The sequence below is a fragment of the Cupressus sempervirens genome, chromosome 5 (assembly GCF_028749045.1).
Source record: "Cupressus sempervirens isolate cs-2001-9-10 chromosome 5, ASM2874904v1, whole genome shotgun sequence".
NCBI classification, from domain to species: domain Eukaryota; kingdom Viridiplantae; phylum Streptophyta; class Pinopsida; order Cupressales; family Cupressaceae; genus Cupressus; species Cupressus sempervirens.
In genome coordinates this window covers 66,779,629-66,795,766 of record NC_143122.1, presented here as the reverse complement: position 1 = coordinate 66,795,766, position 16,138 = coordinate 66,779,629, and the positions used below count along the sequence as shown (strand labels likewise).

General features: G+C 31.8%; 1 protein-coding gene across 2 annotated transcripts; it reads right to left on the bottom strand.

Annotated features, from left to right (window-relative positions):
• Positions 1–3,703: 3,703 nt before the first annotated feature.
• LOC149554574 (clavaminate synthase-like protein At3g21360) lies at positions 3,704–7,769 on the bottom strand. Of its 2 annotated transcripts, none has more exons than XM_089828630.1 (3): positions 7,201–7,769; positions 6,356–6,609; positions 3,704–4,233 (listed from the first exon to the last, which is right to left on the bottom strand). In XM_089828630.1, the coding sequence occupies exons 1-3, from the start codon at positions 7,618–7,620 to the stop codon at positions 3,879–3,881; spliced, it is 1,029 nt and encodes a 342-aa protein (XP_089684756.1). In that variant the 5' UTR covers positions 7,621–7,769; the 3' UTR covers positions 3,704–3,878. The 2 variants fall into 2 exon arrangements, with proteins under 2 accessions (XP_089684756.1, XP_089684755.1); XM_089828629.1 differs by having other exon boundaries at positions 6,356–6,630; positions 7,201–7,629.
• Positions 7,770–16,138: the final 8,369 nt, after the last annotated feature.

Sequence of the window (16,138 nt, the reverse complement as noted above, 5' to 3'; positions counted from 1 at the left end):
AAGGTGGCCAAATCAAAGTCTTCCCAATACAATGAACTTAAGCAAGGCATCTAAGCATGAGAAGTACAACATGACTACATGATTTCAAGATAGTTATGAATTTCCAATCCTAGAAAGCACGTGGTATGTTCCAATTATTATCACTTAGTTGTATTTGTTTCCTTCCAAATACTACACACATCCCATTTTTTCTTTGTTTGGATTTATGCATAATGGATGTGAATTTACACCATAACAAGCTGGTATTGTCAAACTATAAGAATAATTAACTTAAGTTTCATCCATATTAACATTTATACACTAGTTCAAGTTGAAGGTTCAGGGAAATCTAACTACAATCTAAAGGTCAAGGACAATATAACTCTAGATTTGGCACATATGACCAGGTCAAGCTACCCACACTCTCAGACAAGAAGAAGATGAACTATAAGTTTTTGTATTAGGGTCACACACCCATAGAAATTTCCATCTCTACAATAGAATGTGAGATGTTGGGTAATGGTTTTAAAGGTTGATGTTTAAAATCCCTCTTTTCAAAGACCTTAGCCTCATTCCACACAACTTGAAACAGTATGTTAATTAAGGAAGAATTTTATTTGTTTCAATGAGCCACCCTACAAAAAGGTATAAAATAATCAACAGAAGAGAAAAACTATCATAATGCCAACCCTCTCCTTTTGAATCAATGTATTTGTTGTTGACTAATCTATATTTATTTTCCTCTAGATTCTCTTTTGGAAAATAGCATGGCATGCATCTATAATTGTTCACAGACAAAACCACATTCCAAAACCATTTTGTTGGGGAGCTTTCTATGGTTAGGTAAAGATGAAGAACTCAAATGCATCACAATATATTAAACTAATTCTCTTCCTAGCCAAATGGTTCACATTGTCATTGATGCACTAGAAAAGACAAAGTTGTGATAGCGGCTCACATTCTTTCAATAAAAAGCACAAGATATTAAAGCCTTTGCAACTAATAGAAAATGATGACAAGGTGTAATGCCCAATCCCTTTCCAAATGTAACAAATCTAATGGCTTATTTCTGCAATTTGAATAGTATTAGATTTTCCCCACAAAAATGGCCATAAAATATAATGAACTAACATAATCCACTAATTGAACAAAGAGCAACAAAATATATTTAGGTGTAATTAAGAAGCTATTCAGGTAGTTTTTGCATAGAGAAAACCATCGACAAGATCCAAATTATTTACATATTGCTTACAGTTTAGAATGAGCATAAATCAATAAAATGCACAAATATACTGGGGAGCCTTGTACTATTTGAAGAAGCTAACTTTTTTGTTGAGACTCCCCTCCCAAAGCTTTCCTTCCATATCTTTTTCCCAGCTGCCACCTCTAATTTTTCTCTTAGATTGCAAAATGCTCCTCTTGATTATTAATGATAATTTAGCCCATAGTTTCCAACTGCACCGAAGTTTCTAATGTCCTTTCCTGTTGACTCTTGTGATCCCTTCCTCCTTCCTCTTCTATTTAGTTAAGCTTTTCTTAAGAAGACTATGGATTCCCTAACTATTCGGATTGATATCTAGATGCGCAGTTCTAGCTAGTTCTTCTTGCCTCCAGAAGCACTTACCAAACCTCCCAAAAATATCTTCCCCTCCCCCATTCTTGAATAGATTTTTGGTATTAGCTCCAACTGATGATTCTTGGTAATGGTTCTCATGCAAAACATATCAGATTTGTTGGGAATTACTTATCTTCTTCAAGATTGTTACCTTTATGTTACTTGTCAATTTATACAAAAGTATAAAAAATAATTTTAATGAAATCCCACATGACACCTTAAGGGCCGATAATTATGGATTGAGAAAAATGGGTTATGACACCTTTTACTTTTAAATATCTTCTTGTCTTTTATTGCATTTAACCTTGCAGAAGACTAAATGAATTTTGTTAAAGTTGGGAAAATTCTTTCCTTGTTCTTCGTAGGAAAATTCTGATAAAGCTATCTTAGTTGCAATATTTTGATGTCAATACTTATTTTTGAAATGTTGAAACTTTCCCGTATATCATCTTCTTTATACACCTCTCTCAAAAAGTTTATACTCAAATGGAAAAGCAAACCTTGTGATTGTTGGTTTTCTTTGTATATGTTGTCATTTGTGTTGGTATTTCTTTAAATGCATATAAGGTTGCTATTATCTAGTGTTGAGGCTTTATTTTTGGGCACGTTGAATGGACAAGTATTTCAGCCATTACTAATAAATCAAAAAAAAAAATCTTTTAGAAAATTCCAAATATCCCCTTGCTCATTGACTCTATGAGGATTCTACCTACTAGAGACCTAAATCACCCCATTTTGGACATAACCCAGAAGGCATTTTGTTTGATTCTTGTTAGTTTTTCCAAAAATTCAAATGCAAAAAATGGATAAAATTTTGCTATTTCATTTGCAAAATATTATGCTCTGTTATCAAATTAGTGAATTTTATATGTAAGTTTTGTTATATAGAGGCCTGGTCGATTTTCTTTTATGTAGATCGTTTTGTAGTCATGCTGAAAACTTTTGTTTTACTTCCACATATGCATATAACTTTTCCTTGTTCTATTTGAAATATTCATTGAGCTTTCAATGACATTTGTAGTTTTATATGCATAAATATGCATTCTTGAAATACTTATGACTGTATTATTGCAGTACCTCTTCATGTTATTAAACCTTCAATTATGGCTCCTCTTGTAGCATTATACTAAGGAAACCTCTTCATGTAGCAACTTGTAATGCATATATGAATATGATAAGTTCCTATAGAATTGTTCATGCAGCAATATAAAGGTTTCATGAAAAAATTTCGTGTCCCTTCAATAGCTAGTCTTCTAAAGCTCCATGAATTCAATTGGAAGGTCTCATACCTATAATGCTTGTATGCCCCCTCTACAACCTCCTTAATCAATCTTTGTGTCTATGACTTCAGTCAAAATTTTTTACACCTATATGTATGTTTGTCCCTTCAACAAACTACTTGGTCTTACATACCTAAATCTGCACATGAAGCAAACAACATTAGCATAAAATCAATTTTCTTCGTCCTTATTCCTTTATGCATATAGTTGATTTATGTTTCTTTTGTTCAACTAGAATAGATAACATTGGTTGATATTTCTTTGTTTCCTAAGCTCGGTCATTTCATGTCATTGACATCATTCTTCTTTTCTATATAGGTTGCAACAAGGATGTGGGAACCTGGGTACTTCATTAAATTCAGCATGGTTGCCTCGCTACTAGTCAATGACGAAATTGTGATCTCTTTTAATGTTTTCTATTCTTTGCTAAATGATCAGTGTTCATTGCTCATTTGCAGATTTTCTACCTTCTTGAGAATGCATTCAAAAGAATCTAAAATTGAAATAGAACTTTTTTATTTTCAAATAATTACTACAACTTGTGTGGAACAAAAAATATGTACTCTCCTTTAAGGAAATACAAATATCTTTTGTACATGTATTCTTTTCTGATTTTTCTGCAAACTTTAGACCTTTTGAATACTTTGAAATTAATAATGTTCAAAGCCATCTAATAACTCAACTTAGCATGCAACCATGATTCCATAACCTGTTATGCTTAACCAAAAATGATGTATAAATTCAATTTGAAGTTATTTTCACATAGGCAATAAAATTAAGCAAACTTTTAGAAAATTTTGTATATGTTGTGAAAATAGTTACAGTAGTATACATTTAAAACAATGAACACCATTGATTTCCTTTCCCTACACAAGAATTTACTTTGTTTTGGTACAACTATAAATATTCCTTGTCCTTAGATCCACAATTCATATTGAGATCAAATTTATCTAAACAATAATTACACAATAGATATTATTTTCTATTGCTAAACAATTTATAGACTATTTGCACATAGAAACTAGGACCCTCCTAGGAGGTTTAGATGGCCTCCTTCCATGTTGAATAGCCAAATTATTCAATAACAACACATCTCCATCTTTCAAATTCAAGTTCACGCATTGCTCATCCATAACTTGTTTGAATGCTTTCACAACTTCAATAGGAATATTTGAGTCGTCTCCCAACCTAAGAAATTGGTTCTTATTTCCTTGACCATACCCTACTATGGTGTTGAACCATACTTCATTTCCTTTCTCCTTTTCCAATGTTCTAATTATTTCTAAAGGGCCAAATTGAAAATCTGCAGTCCCATTATCATGACATTCAAAATGCATACAACCTAGTATCTCAATGGCCCTGTCAAGAAAGAAAAACAGGTTAAGGTGGACTCCAATAAATATCATTTTGAATGAATCATGATCAATATCATTGAAAATGAAGGATGAGATTTAAATTTAGAAAAGATTAGTATGTGAATCCTTTTGCAAAAATTATAAGAAATATATTTATTATACATCCTAGTTTTACCCTCCTAAAATAAAACATGTGATTTAGGAGCAACATATTTATATGTATAATCTAAATATTAGATCGCTCTAAGAAATAATTACATTTTAAAAAGTAAAAACCAACTTATGTATAAAAAAAATTACTCTATAAAAACAAACATAAAATACTTATTAACTAATGTTTTTTTTGTTAAGGCTTAAAAAATATTTTTGATATAAAGTAGTAGTGCAAAAAAAGGGTATTGCTCCCTACACATCCACAAGCCATAGGCGTCAATATTGGAGATGAACGACACACTAATAGTAAAAGTGCTAGTTGTTGCAAGGGTAGGTCATAACCATCACACTAGTAAAAAATATAGTAAGCCACCTCACAATTGGGTAGGGAACTCATTCGTGACATGGGAAAAGAATGGGAGGCTAAATTTTTTTTTCCTATGTTGTTATACAATAACCTAGGCGATGTTATCACTAGAATCTGCACAATAAGTTGGAGAAAGTATTGAGCCCTATTTGAAAAACTATCAAAGAAGGTTGTGCATCATCACCCAAAGATTAGAGTTGAGTAGGAGAAATAGATGGAGAAGGGCCCACATGGACAAGAGGACTACATTAGTAGCAAGGTGATTAGGATCCACAAGTGTCCTATAGAAGCCATACTTTCAAAATGGGCATCATTTAAAGGAGAGTCGTCATCATATTTTGATGAATCTTTAGAGGAAGAATCAAAAGTCAAGATAGTCATATGTTCATCATTACATCCTTCCACCTTTTTGTTATAAGAGTAGATGACAAGTACAAAAACATTAGTGACATCAAATGGGAGACCCTCATAATCCACCAATCAAGCCCATGACCTATCCTCCTCCATGAGAACCACATCTCGAGGGAGAGGTTTTGAGATAAATCAATCATAACTAAAATGTGTGTAAAGGTAGAGAGAGCCATTACTTTCATGGTATCATCCACCTTTAGAAAATTACTAATAGAGCTGTCAATATCTTCAAAACAATAATTCTCTCAGAAACAAAGGGGAAGATTTGGGAAGATAAACCCACACTAGATGCACATCGAGTGGTTTAGTGATAGGGTTGAAAGAGACTACCTAGGGTTTGGTTGAAAAGGAGTTATTCCCCATGCCTACAACTTGCTAATCACCAAATCTTATTTCTGAAAAGAAGGGAAATTATTCAAAAAATATTTTTTTTGTAATAATTTAAGAATTATTAAAATATATTATATTAACATTCAAATCAAACTATATGACTAAAATTATAAATCTTTTTTTTTTTTAACAGTTTTATTTTTCAAACATCAAATAAATTTATTTTTTAACCAAATTAAAAAATATTTTTAATGCATAAAAGTTTTTACCATAAAAAATGAGATAAAGTATACAATTGATACCTTAAAGTATGGAGATAGAGCACCACCCTTTAGAATCAAATAACTAGAGCATGTATCTAGACAAAAAAGCATATGGGCAATGTCTAACAACATAAATATGAGCTAAGCCCAAAGAGAAAATGTCACTTAAAGTAATGCTAAGAGGCTAAAATAGTGGTCATGGGTGGTGAAAGTAGATCTATATTATCCTTGGGACCTCATTTATTAGTGGAGTTAGGTTTAGCATCCAGAGAGACCGCACTTCTTTTGTCGGAACCTCTTCAGTATCCTTGTATTTCAAAACCAAAATATATAAAAAAATAAACAAATAAGTAACGCCTTTCAAAGGATTTGTAATTAAAAAATGATTTTAATATTTTCAAGTAAAGGGAATGAGCAAACACTAGAGAATTGAAAGGAAGGGAACAAATTTTTTAGACTTGAAATTTTCTATGTTTGTTATGCATAACTCTTTATTTTATATTTTAGAAAACGTAAAGACTTTACGGAGATCTACATTTTGGTGTAAAAATGTATATTAGAACTTAGGGGAAATCAACTTTCTCTAAGTGGCAATACATCACCTTTTCTTTGCTTCTTGTGGATCAGAGGTGTCAAGCATTGTTTTCCATGTTCTGGAGATGAAGGAATTCAAAGTATCTTGGCTTGGTGTTGTTATGTTGAAGAGCAGCCCAACATCTCTTCCTTTATTTACAAACTCTGGTACAAGTTTTTCCATGAGTGGAGGAATGAGATGGCTTGGCACTATGCAACTTTCTCCACCTTCAGGAGGTGCACTCTCACAGAAGAAAAATATCTTAGAGGGCCACTCTTTCATCTGCATCATCATCATAACAATCTGAGACATTATATTTTACCATCAATGATCGTTATCATGATATTTTTTGAATTTAGATGTATCTAATTTATTTGCATCAATATTTTTTATCGCACTTTATGATCTATTATCAAAGTCCATGACAGATCAAAAGATGTGATTCAAAATGTTAATACAAAGAAATTCCACATGATGAAAAAACAGCTTATAGAATGACTGTTTCATCTACAAATTAACATTGTCACAATGTTCTCTGCCATACTATTTATTTTTAAAAATAAATCCAAAGTAATTATAATATTCTCCACCATTGTTTCATTTGCATAAACATGATCAAAATCTTCTACATGTCATGGTTTTTCTTGCTTCATCAACCAAGCAATGCATCTCCTACAACTAATCATTAAGAAGACAACCCAAAGAAAGGACTAAGGAAATATCTTGCTTGAAAGATGATTTGATGGGAGCTCTTAGCTCACTCTTTGTGACCACCATGTAGATCCAAACTATCTTCTAATCAATTAATTTCTTATGTGGATTTCCCAAGCTTGATTTCATTTAGACAATCACTATAAAATATAAGAAACTTACCAGAGCCATCTCATGGTGGAAATCAATCTGGTCATGCAAGGGAGCCTCATTTGCAGTGAAAACTCTATCAACAACTTCTGTTCTTGGGGCAAACCCAAGATACTGCTGTTCTTCCCATTCGAAAGCTTCAACGACTGCCTTGAAATCTTCAGCAGACCTCACTGCAAACCCTCTAAAAAGAAGAGCATTGCTTTTCACCACTTCATCTTCCAACCATGCTTTGTTGCTTCTTATCTTGTGAACCAAGGCATGAACATCTTCCCTCTCAGCATCATTTGAAGGCAGCAAAACTTTGGGAAACAATCTGCCATCAACCAACTTCTGCTCTGCTAATCTTCCTTCCACAAAATCATATTCTCCACCATTACACCCCATTCTCTTGAATTCTTCCTTGGTGAGTTCATTCATAAGAATCTCCATATGTATAGGCCAAAGTTTCCAAGCACTAGCGGCCTTGGCGATTTGTCATTTATATGAGAAAAGTATCTCTCAACTACTGTATACACCAGTCTATTCAATTGTATGTTCACAAATAAAATGTGGGCAGACAATTTGCAGCGTCTAAAAGTAAAATTGTAAAGTTCACGTGTCTCAATAAATAACAATGAATGTGTAAGAGACGTGTGACAGAGCAAATGTTTCAATGGTATAAACCTGCAACTACTTCTTCAACGGTCTCTTATTTCCTTTTTGAAAAACGTTAGGTGTACTCGATTATTCGATATAGTTGGAAATGATAGTTGACGTGAATTTAAAAATTAAATGAAGACTAGATATTTTTTTGGGTGGAGGGTTCAGATTTGAGAAGCAATGTGAAGGCACCACGTGCGAGCTACTAATCAGCGAAGGTCACCACATAGATGATTTAGGAGCTCAATACGGATGGCCTCTTTGTGAGTCATTCAACTTCACCAGTGGACCAAAGGCCCATTGACAAAGGACTAGATATTTGGTTTATCTAATGTAAAGTTATTATTGTGATTTATGATGTGGTACAATTCTTAATGTAGATAAAGTTTTGGAGTCTACGTTCTATAATGTGACAACATTGCTACAACAATCATATGAGTGGGTCAAACTTTTTCTATTGAGAGTGTTTTGAGTACTAGAGTGACATTCTTAACAAATAAGAGGATTAAAATGAAAACAATTCATTGTCTTATTATATGATTCTTAGAGAACACAACTAACATTCAAATACAATAATAACATAGTCAAGATATGGGTCAACCAAGAGATACAAGATCTAACCAAGATCTAAACTAACAAAGCCACTAAATAGTCACTCGTATACAAAAGAAGAAATAAATTGATAAGTAGGAGATATTTTCCATAGCAAGTCAAATTGTGATATTGCTACCAAGACTCAACTGTGTAGTTCTTGAGTCAAACTCATTGACCCATGTTTCATGACTAGTGGTTCACACGAACCCATCTCTCTTTGGAATGAATGGAACACTTAACATTCACTAGATCTAGGTGATGCTTAGAGAGGTGAAGTACAAAGACTTCCCAGGAGGTCACCCATCCCAGTACTACTCTAGCTTGAGCACACTTAACTACCCATTCATTAGAGTGGGTTTAACCATGGAGGAAACTTCGTAGTTAAGCACACTCAAGTTGGCGTACTACTAGGATGGGTGACCTCCTGGGAAGTCTTGGTGCTTCACCACTATGAGCATCACCTAGATCTAATGAATGTGAAGTGTTCCACTCATTCTAGTGGGAGATGGGTTCGTGTGAACCACTACTCATGAAACATGGGTCAATGAGTTTGACTCAAGAACTACATAGTTGAATCTTGATAGCAATATCACAAGAAATAAACTCTAAACTACATGTGACTAAAACACTATTTAACAACTTTCATTTAGGAATTATTTTTCCAAAAACGTTGGGAGACCTCATTACCTAAGGATCGCCCTTGTTGTCAATTAAAATTGCCCATGTTAGGTCAAGTTGCCCCTATTATCAATGCAACTTGTCCATGAAAATCATACCCTATTGCATGATCAAATTTCCCTATTAGAGATAGGTGGTTCTAGGGAGTGTAGAGCATACACTGTAGAATGCACTTTGGAGGTCATAAATCATTCAAATTCTACTTCTACGCTAACTAATACATTTTTACAAGCCTATAGTCATAAGTAATTCTCAACACTAGGTTTCAACCTCATATCTCCAAGAAGAAGGTCATACAACTCAAGATTAATGTAGAGTTATTCTATTGTAATCTTATAACAAGCTAACACAAAACACATTGGCTAACTCAATCAAAGTTTCATTTAAATTTTGGCAAAACCTAATATTTTCAATGTTAGATTCAAGGGATATAATAAATTATAATGATTCATTTTATGCCAAAAAGATACTATTCATTAATATTTAACCATTCTCCTTCTATGTGGGAGATATAATGCATGTCAAAGCTTAATTTCTACTAAAGATTTGAAAGAGAAATATAAAATAATAATTATAATTCACAATTAGATCAATTTCATGGTATAATATATAATTCATAATTTCATTTCAATTTGGAAGCAAATTATGTCCACAAATACCTAATAATTAGGATAAGTACATGATTAGATATTATTTAAATTTATAGTACCCTACCAAACCAAATGATAGCCATTGAAAGAATACACTATGACACCTTTATTCCAAATGTGGATAACATGTTTACAAATGTTATTCATGACTAGAAATACAAATTGAAATAAAAAGTCAAAAAGTAATTATATATTCATCAACTCTTCCACAATAATGGTCCTACAACATCACAATCATAAAATGAACTTTGTGGGATCTATAGCATAGCCATAAATTCAGCTAGCATCAATTATCATGAACAATATCACCTAACCATGTGTGGCCCTAAGTCCCACCTCTTTCTATTAAGAGACATTTAATTGATAAATTATACAAACTCGAATAATACTATATGAGGATGATATAATCATGGCATCATGATACAATAAAAATTAAAAATATTAGCCTTCCACAATCCATTGGAGTTGTTTTCAAAATTTATGGTTTAGATTGTGCTTTGTTTTTTAATCAACAAAAAATAACAATTAGAAAGCTCAAGAAGATGAAAGGTGAATAGTTGCATACCTTACAAGGATAAAAATACAAGACAAATAAGAAAGGGATATGGTGCACATAGAACAAGGAGGTAAAAAAGACAAGAGTAAAGGACAAACACCAAGGAGGCAAGAAAAGTCAAAGGGAAGAGATATACAAAAGAAAAAGAAAAAGAAAAATTACCAAGCCTAATAAAAAGAAAAGAAAAAGAATGGCACAAAATAAATAAATCTAAGAAAAGAGATAAAAAGAAAATTAAGAAGAAAACAAAAATAAGGATGCAAGGAAAAACAAAAATGAGAAAGCACAAGAAAGATAAAAGACAACAAGCATAATTTTTTTTTTAAACAATAAGAATAAAAACACAAAAATCAAATGAAAATAAAAGACCAAAAGAAAGCAATGATAATCCAAAAGAAAAAGGAAATTAAATAAAAGAGAACTGAAAGCAAAAAATTAAGGAAGGCAAGAACAAAAATATTAAATAAGAAAACAAAAATCAACTAAATTGCCAAAAAATAAGAAAAGAGAAAAAAAAAAAATCAAAATCAAAACATGGAAAGAGAATGATAATAATTAAGAATACTAAAAAAATGACATCTTATTAAAGTATTATGATATTATCACCAAGGAGGGGGAATTTTGGTAAAAAAGGTTTGACTCTTTGTGGTTGTCTACAAGTGATAAGAATATTAGATGCTTCCACATTAGTACAATGAAGCACAAAGAAGCTAATAGGGTCTCTTGACTTGCAATCAATCGAAATATGTCAAAAATGGAGGATGAAATCTAGAAGGAAGTTGGCCTTTTTTTCTCATCTCTTCTCATGGAAAAAGAGAATCTCAATGTTGAAGCCCAAGAAATATTTTTGGATTTTATTCCATTGGTGTTAGGCAAGGAACATAATAGTTTTCTATCTATTATCCCTTGTAAAGAGGAAGTGAGTGTTATTGTCTTCTCCTTTGAAGGTAATCAATCTCATGGCCTTGATGGATTTCCTATGTTTTTCTTTCATATCTTATGGCATGTCATGGAGCAGGACATTGTTAACAGAGTTAAAGATTTCCTTGGTGCTAGAAATCTTCTCAAGGAATTGAATCCCACCTTTCTTGTGTGTATTCCTAAGACTATTGTAGCCAATTCTATGGATAGGTTCTATCCCATAAGCCTATGTAATTCTTTCTATAAGATCATCTCTAAAGTCCTCACTTCTAGGCTCATTATGCTCCTTCGTTTGATCATATTTCCTCAACAAAGTGGATTTGTTGATGCAGGAGCATCTTGCATGGGAAAATTAAATTTGCTTTATGGATCACAACAAATATTAAATGCATGATTTAAGAAACTTTCCACAAGCTTCTAAGATGCCACCTACAAACCTCGATTAATGTAATGACAACTATTTTTCTTATTTTTCTATTTATGCCACCTATGCACATTGAAAATAGAAATTCCTCTTTTCTCCTTTTTTTTCCTATTTTACAATTTTTTTATTATTTTCTTTCTATTTTCGTCACTTTCTCTCTCCTCCAAATTTTTTTTATATTTTTTCCCTTTTTTTTCCTTTTTTTCTTCTTTTTTTTTTCTCCTAATAATTTAATTTTCCCATGCAAGATGCTCCTGCATCAGACTCCCTTGGTAGATAGAAAAGTGTGTCCCACACTTTGACGCCAAAAGAAAGATATACAATCATCTTCATCTTCACTAAAGGAAGGAGCATCGTGCATCATTTGTTTTAGGGAGACAAATTCTTGACTAGATAATTAAATTCCATGAGAATATTTATTCGTTGTACATTTCCTAAAAGAAAAGTTTACTTATGGAACATGACCTCTCCAAGGCCTATGATAGGGTCAATTGGATTTCTTTCTTAGAACTTTCAAGGCTTTGGTTTCAGTAACAGGGTCTTACAACTTATTAGTCAGTTCATTACCATACAATATCTCTTTATGATTGTATATGGTTCTCCTTCTCCTTCTTTTCAAAATGTCAAGAGGAATTAAACAAGGAGATCCCATCACTAATATCATTTTTATTTTCATGGTTGAATGCATTGGTAGATTTATCATTAAGCTAGTTTTGGAAGGCAAGATCAGAGGTATCAACACCTCTTCCTCTAACCTTGTTTTCTCTCATCAAAAATTTGTTGATGATACCATTTTCATGGGATCCTCCTCTATTAAGGAGGATAGAGTCCTTAAGAATACCTTGTGCAACTATAGTCAATCTTTAGGTCAAATGATTAACTGATATAAAAGTTCACCCTTCTTTTTAAACACTCTTTGAAGAGAGAGAGAACATTACAAAGCCAATATCTTGGGTTGTTAGATCAATTAGTTTCCCTCCACTTACTTGGGTCTCCTCTTGTGCCTAAGACCTCCAAATTCCTTTTGGAACTCTCTAGTGGATAAATTTAATATGATGTTGGCTAGATGGAAAGGTATATTTTTAAGTCAAGAAAGAAAAGTTCAATTTTTGAAGTCCTCTCTTAAAATCCTTCTAGTTTTTTTTCTAATTTTGTTCAAAAAAATTGTTAAGTTTATGGAGCCTACTGAAAGGATTCAAAAAATATATTTATGGCTAGGGGTGGAGGATAAGGAATTTATTTCTCTCATCGTCTAGGAAATTTTCTACAAGTCTAAGTTCTTGGGAGGTATCGATTTTAGGAGTATCATAAATCTTAATAAGGCCTTCTTTGCCAAGACAATTTGGAAGACTTATTATCAAAATGAAGAATGGAACTCAATCTAGAAAAGAAAGCATCTTCATTTTCATCCTTCATTGGATAGAATTTTTTAATTTCATGATATACCTTTAAGATCCTTAATATGGAATAAGGTATTGAATGCCAAGAAGATTATGGCTCTAGGAATGGCTTGGAGAGTTGGACATGGGAGAAAATTCATATTCTAGGAGGAAAAGTGGCTCTAGATGCCCCTCTTTGTAAATTTGAGTCTTTTCTCCCTTACATGCAAGAGTCTGAATATAGATTCAATAGTTTTGTGGTTCATTATTAGCAGTGATGAAGGAGCATCCTAAGTATGAGGGATATCTTGCATCACCCAAAAATATTTCAAGTTTTTCTCTTTAGTAAAGGTTATCGCAGTGCAAAGTCATTATTTTTTGGAAGCATACTATCTTTAGTAAGTTGGTCACTGGACCTTAGAATGTTCTAATTTCTTCTTCGAAGGTTCACTTTGGATATATCAGCCTATCAATAAAGTTTCTATTAGAAATAAGAAGTATTGAGAGGGGGGAGAGGCGGGGTCAATATTCCAACACATTTTACCCAACTTTTAATTTTGACAATTAACCATAAACTTGCACAAATAAGCAAAGTAAAAAGTAAAGTGCACAACATAATGAAACTCATAACATCATACTTTTTAAACTAGGGAAAACCATAGTGGGGATGATACCCACAAAATGATGCACGAATAAAAAATACTTTGTAAGTAGTGTTGACCATGTTAGGATCATATTACATACATTTAGTACATCAGTCCTTTTTAGAGGAATAAACCTTGTTAGAGGTCTCATCCTTGTTAAGAGTTGTATTACATCAGGGGCTCACTACTTATAAAATGAATTACAATCTACCAAAGATATATATGTGTGTGTGTGTGTGTGTGTGTGTGTGTGTGTGTATATGTACATAGATATATATATATATATATATGTACATACATATAAATATTTATACATATATACATATATATATATACATATATACATATACATATATACATATATATATACATATACATATATACATATATATATACATATATACATATACATATATATATACATATATACATATACATATATATATACATATATATATATACATATACATATATATATACATATACATATATATATACATATATATATATACATATATACATATATATATACATACATATATATATACATATATATATACATACATATATATATACATACATATATATATACATATATATATATATATATATATATATATATATAGTACCAAAACTTATTGTATTGATATCTTCAATATATGATTAGTCCTTGTGTGATCCTTGCATCTAATCATGCCCATACAACATTTGATTACATCTGACCATGAATAATTTCATATACCAACATTCATAAAGTTCACATAACATAGTCATAGCATTTGATAGGCCAACACTGGGGCAAATAATAAGAAAGAATTAATGATTTGTGATGATGTTTGGCTGGTCTATACATGTCAATCTAAAAGCGTAAGTTTGCAAAAGGCATTTGAGCAATATGCTATCTAGGGATGATAGTTGTGAGATGAGAGGTTATGAATGTAACTACAACAAGAAAAATTGAATCTATGAAAAACTAAAAAAATCCTAGTGATAGGCACTGCCACTTCCTAGCAATAGGAATATTAGAAATAGAAATAAACATTAAAAACTATGATGGTAAAAAATATAACAATTCACAAATTCAACTAATCTATAGGAAACAATACCAACACTAGGCATATAACTAATCTAGTATAATAATTTACTAATATAAATCTGATATTGCTATATTGATTTCTCTCTTAATATGATACAAAATTTAGAATATGCTAGGTATTATTAATAATCTATATAATAATGTGAACATGATAATTTATCTTACCCAACTATAATACTAATCTGCCTACAGAACTATTTATGAAAAATAACTATTGAAATGAAGGAAAACCTTATTCTATTGAAGAACTCAAACAAACAAAATGTAAGCTATTGAAATCACTAGCATTCTGTAGCGTGGGCCCTTCCTTCCCAGTTTGTTGAGTGATGAAATTCAAAATGTCTCTCCCTTAAAAAATTTCGATCATGCAAGGTGTTATATTTATTGATCAAAATTTTCCATACAAACTCTCAGCTGAAAGTTGATATATATAAGTTCAAGATGATAACCACCTCTATCTATGTGGTGTGAAACAAAATAGTTTTTCTTTTGACCTATAACAATAATACGTATTACCAAATAATTTTGTTATAATAGAAGGCATATAGAACCATAGGTTTCTTATAGTCTACACCTGTGTATGTGCTTGTAAATCTTATTGCAGAAATGGAATAGTGACATATGGAGTAATATTACTCATAATAGTTGTAGTGGTTTTGATTTGCATGTGAGACTATATTATCTCATCTCCTTAGTAGCAATAACATTATCTTCGGCCATATTTGTTCAGCCACATTTTTTTGGAATGGAATACAAATAGCCACGGGATTATTTGGAACCATTTGTAGTAGCAACAAGAGTTTATATTAGTTGAGACTTTTCTATTTGTTGGTCATTCCTATCATTTGTCTTCCCCGTAGGCCCCCAAATAATATGGTCACAATACATATATTTATTTATTTGTAATTCCAACTTGACTATGGGTGGAAATGGAAATAACAATGGAATATATTCTTTTCTATCTAACAAGTGTGTCTTTTATTACAAGTTAAGGCTTACAGGTTTCCTCATCATTTCTTATTGAAAATGTGACAGGATGTTCTCATCAAGGAAACGATAGGAGGATTTGTTTCATATAGCAGCACAAAGTTAAAATAAAGATTAGTAAAATGTAGCCAATAATAAATTTTCCATGTTTTAATCCCAAAAAAAATATTAAATAATACTTATTTATATTAAACCATATGCAACGTAAAAATGGTAACATTGTGATGGAATGGAGTGGAAATGGAATAGGGAAGTGAGTAGGAAAGTGCATGAAATGGATTAAAATATAGAATTAAATAGGTTATACTTGGCTCTCATCAACATTGTGTGTCTTCACATATCTAAAAGATCTTCTTGTATACCCTTTACTTTTACTTTG